We start from the raw sequence: 5,067 nt of genomic DNA, 5'->3' as shown, positions 1-5,067 counted from the left end.
AGGGGGAGGGAGGGCAGGCCTCACTATACTTCGTCTTATGAGGGGGAGGGAGGGCAGGCCTCACTATACTTCGTCTTATGAGGGGGAGGGAGGGCAGGCCTCACTATACTTCGTCTTATGAGGGGGAGGGAGGGCAGGCCTCACTATACTTCGTCTTATGAGGGGGGAGGGAGGGCAGGCCTCACTATACTTCGTCTTATGAGGGGGAGGGAGGACAGGCCTCACTATACTTCGTCATATGAGGGGGGAGGGCAGGATGGGGGGGAGGGAGGGCAGGCCTCACTATACTTCGTCTTATGAGGGGGAGGGAGGGCAGGCCTCACTATACTTCGTGTTATGAGGGGGGGGGAGGGACGGCAGGCCTCACTATACTTCGTCTTATATATAGTTGTTTTTTACCTACACACACACAAATGCTGACACAGTCCATATATTTTATGAAAAAAATATATCTGATCATTATTTGAATTTTTATTCCGTCGTTCATGTCCATGTTAGATATTTCTTTTATTTCCTCCCGTAATGAGCATCTTTTAAAAAGTGTATATATCGGATTTGTTATCATTTATTCTTTCATCTTATTATACCATTCCTTAGGTTAGCCCTTGTCTAAATTTTCTTGTTATCCTTATCCACATTTTTTAAAGATATTTAATCTATAGTCATACCATTTTGAATAAGAGTACTCCCTTTTTGGCGCGAAATTTTCCCGCCGAAAGTCCTCGAGCGGCAGTTGGCGACGAACCTTGGCGGAAGTGAGATGTGCGAAGTTCTTCTCCTCCCAATTTCTTCTCGATTTGCCTCTGAATGAGCAAGAAGGCTAGGAAATAAAGAAGAGAAGAAGATTAAGTTAGTACTGAGAAAAGAAGTTGGAAAAAACAGCAATTGACGGCGTGAAGAGACTCGGCTGAGATGGAAGGAGACGGCAAGGTTAGGCTAGCTCTGGGTTCCTTGATCCTGTTGTTTATATTCTATTTTCCACAATGTAATTCCTCTCTCTCCCTCTCCCTCTCCCACCCTCCCTCCTTCTCTCTTCTTCTCTCTCTCTCCCTTTCCCTCTCCCTCTCCCTCTCCCTCCCCCCCTCCCTCTCTCTCTCTCTCTCTCTCTCTCTCTCTCTCTCTCTCTCTCTCTCTCTCTCTCTCTCTCTCTCTCTCTCTCTCTCTCTCTCTCTCTCTCTCTCTCTCTCTCTCTCTCTCTCTCTCTCTCTCTCTCTCTCTCTCTCTCTCTCTCTCTGCCTTTCCTTCCCCCTCTCTCTATATGAATATATAAACTAAAAATGGTCTGTTTGGAACTCTGCATGAAAGTTGGTACCGTAGCTTCGGGTGTGAAGAATGTGGCCGAAACAGCTTTCGGTAAATTTGGATAAAGACGCAACCAACCCTCTAGGCACGACACGATATTTTTCTGGTAGTTTTCGTTCTGTTTTGTACAGTTTCGCTGCTCATTTCCATCGGAAACCTTTCGTTGCTGAGTTACACCCCCTCCCTCGCTACACGCGCGCCACCGGCGATACGGAACTAAGCGATTTTTGGCGGGAAATTTAGCGTTTTTTTCGTAATCAAAACCCAACCCATAAACCTAACCTAACCTGGCCTAGTTTTTAGGTTTGCACGAGCCAAGGGGGAGCTTCGCCCTCCCCCCCTGGACCTCCCCCACTTTTAAGGCCACTGCGTGGCCTGTAACTTCAAATCGGATGTCAACCACCGACCACGGAACTGACCGATTTTAGTTAGGTCTGCCCTAGCCAAGGGGGAGCTTCGCCCCCTCCCTGGACCCCTCCTTCTTAAGCCACTGCGTGGCAGGTTCATTTTCACTGAGCGATTTTAGCCTGCCCTAGTCAAAGAGGGGGCTTTGCCCCCCCCCCTGGACCCACCCTTCTCTCCCGTTTCTCGTTTTTTAATTATTTTCAAAATAATATACCCCGATTATTTTTCGTTTCCGGAAGAAAAGGGTTTTATGATGTTACGTCATAATTAAAACTACGTCATGCCGAAAGGTTTGTTTTTTCGCTACGTGTAGTTGCGTCTTTATCCAATGATACCCAGCTTTCATGGTTATTGCTTGAGCTTGAACAGTCGTATGTTGGATCGAGGTGTTGCTCCTCTTTTCTCCGGGAGGAGACTGTCTACCACAACGTATGATTTGTCTGAGAATTTGTGAATCGCATGTTTTCTTGTGACGTGACATTTGGAATGTGATGAGGGAAGTGTTGCACCAATACATAGGGAAAGACAAAGCAACACTGGTATGTCTGACGTGACAGAAAGAGAGTATACAGATAAAGCAACGAGCGTATGTATATGTATGTATATTTGTGTAAGTGTTAGGATACGTATAACAACTAGAATGACATGGAATATACAAATTACATTGACGATTCCATTTTATAGAAAGCAATAGCAAAGTATGCATGTGAAAATTATATTCGATGGACATAATATCAATTAGGGCAGACATAATATATATATATATATATATATATATATATATATATATATATATATATATATATATATATAAATGGTTATTGCACTATTGCAAACACATACATATATATGCATATGCGTGTCTGTGCGTGTGCATGTGTGTGTGCGTGTAGGATGACAAAATAAGCTACCGTGACAAAAGAGTAGCAGAAAATACTAATGCACACAAAATAGGTATATTGCAAATTGAGACAAAAACAGTTTTAAAATCCTCCTGGATAACGAAAATGTTTCATTTTGCAATTAACCCATTTTGTTTATATTGTTTTTTTTCTCACACACACACACACACATATATATATATATATGTATTCGTGGCCTCTATCTATCTACAAGTAACCACTCCCCTCCCTTCTCTATCTCTGTCTCTATGTCTTGCTACCATTTCTTTTGTTTGTCTGTTTGTCTGTCTCTTTACATGAGAGATTCAGACAGACTGTTGGTCAGACTCTTTTGTTCACCGGTTTTTTCTTTTGTGTGTGTTTCTCACTTTTTTGTGTGTTTATCTGGATACTTGTTTCACAATTTCTTTCTTTTTTTGGTCATATGAATGTCCCGCTTACTCTCACTTTGTCCACAGAAACTGACGGTGTCCGAGCGTGACGAACAGCGGGTGGTGTCAGGAGAAGCTGGTTCCGAGGAACAGCAGTCAGCAGTCAGCGACCAGGAGGCAAGGGGAGCTGAATCTGAAGAGCATGGAATGTCAGAAGCACAGCCGAAAGAGCGGGCGGCAGCAGAGGTCCAATCAGAAGACTATGGGGCAGCAGAAAGCCAGTCTAGCGAGAGAGAAACATCAGAATCTCAGCTTCAAGAATCAGCAAGACTCCACTGTGGCGTTGAGGGGACAGAATCAAGGGACTCTTCAGGATCGCCCCCGTGCCTGGAAATGGCACAGCGGATACACAAGGACATCCAGCAGCTACTGCACTTTCTCTTCGATAAGATGCTCCAAATCATTATGAAAATGTGGCCAGTCGGACAGAAGTCTACGCACAGCGACGATCAGATGACGTCAGAGGAGGGCTCTCGGGAGAGCTCAGTAGGACCCAGGTCAAGCGAGGTCAGTGGCTCTGCAGAAACCGAGTCGCTCAACAAGACGATGCTCCAGGACATGTTACAACTGGCCATGTTTCTGAGAATGGCGCTGGGAATTTCCATTGATTCCAACAGCAGCATCACTGATACAAGTGACTTCAGCAGTATGCTTTCCAGCCTGGGAGAAATTTGGCAGGACTGGAAGTCGCTGAAAGCCAATCCGCTGGATTTCCTGACGTCGTTAGCAACTGCCAAGAAGAAAGACAGCGATAAAAAGAGCTCTGACGTCGAGAAATCGCCGGGATTGAAGGATGAGGAACAAACAGGTGCTGAATCCGCGAGGCAAGAACAGGAGCAGAAGCAAGAGCAGGATTCGGCAGAGAGTAGGGTAGGAGGAGGAACCTTTGAGGATGACTCGGTTTCTGGAGGAGAAGGCGATGAAACGCGTAACTAAGCTTATGGAATATCCTAAACGAGAAGGATGATTAGTATATCTTTATTTTTTAAAGTGATTACCTCCATTCTTTTTCAATATCAAGTCTCCCCATATATAGGATCTCCCATTATTTGTATCGACTTTTGAAATGAAGTTTTCTCTTTTCTTATTTCCATTCTCCTTTGGTGATTTGGCGTTTGCTTGGGAACTGCGACTTTTTATGGGAAGGTCTGATGAATTCAGTAAGAGGAGCAAGAGCTATTCAATTGATTTTTGTCCGTTTTTAGCATTGTGAAATATGTCTGCGTATTTATGTCAATCACATTTGCTTCATCAAGTACCGATTTGTTTTATCTTATATTTTATTTATCATTTTGCTGTTCTTCATTTCTCAAGTGTGGTGATATCAGGATTGTGGAATCCTTAAATGCACGGAAATTGTGAATCAACATATGTATGGTTTCTTTGAATATTGATTGAAAGTGTTCCTTTTTCTCAATAATAAAGGTTTATGCTTAAAATGTCTTTTGGGCTTTATTTCTAACCTTACTGGAATGAACTGACGCAGATGAGAATCCACACGCATGGAAAAACAACTATAATTAGATTTTAAAAAGATGATAATTAAACAGACACATGAAGGAAAAGCTAACATACAGCATATGTGTATGCGTGCGAAGCCCAGCACCTTGGTGCTTCTCAGCAACGAGGTGGTGGGGTTCGCCAAGCCGAGAGTTCACTAAGTCATCATTGAGCTTGCCAGCTTGTTCTTCCGCCCCCAGTGCAATGAGGTGAAAATGTAACGCCTCCTACTGCTGAATAAAAGTTATTCCCTGAAGCCGGTGCACTCCAAGTCCATCTGCCAGCACTGGATCCTCTGTAGTACTTCCGAGAGATAGTTGTAGTGGCTAATTACAAGCTCCGTATAGTTATTATTTTTGTTAAGTTTGGTAGCGTGGTACCCAACTAAGCGTCACCTTATCAGTGTGGGTGTGGCGCATCATAGATGACTCTCGGGTGAAAGAAAAATAATAAATAGATGTCCACATACATATTCCGTGGCCACCATTTGAAATAAAACTCAACCGGCTGACTTAAAAGTCATCATA

General features: G+C 43.6%; 1 protein-coding gene across 1 annotated transcript; it reads left to right on the top strand.

The window, feature by feature from the left end:
* Positions 1-717: 717 nt before the first annotated feature.
* Positions 718-4,483, top strand: LOC122246089 (uncharacterized). The gene is made up of 2 exons (XM_043004400.2): positions 718-930; positions 3,068-4,483. The coding sequence occupies exons 1-2, from the start codon at positions 913-915 to the stop codon at positions 3,974-3,976; spliced, it is 927 nt and encodes a 308-aa protein (XP_042860334.2). The 5' UTR covers positions 718-912; the 3' UTR covers positions 3,977-4,483.
* Positions 4,484-5,067: the final 584 nt, after the last annotated feature.

This window comes from Penaeus japonicus, unplaced genomic scaffold (genome assembly GCF_977035675.1).
Source record: "Penaeus japonicus unplaced genomic scaffold, GWHDUDI00000001_assembly GWHDUDI00000018, whole genome shotgun sequence".
Classification (NCBI taxonomy): Eukaryota; Metazoa; Arthropoda; class Malacostraca; order Decapoda; family Penaeidae; genus Penaeus; species Penaeus japonicus.
The sequence above is the reverse complement of the archived record's forward strand: the minus strand, read 5'-3'. Positions and strand labels throughout refer to the sequence as shown.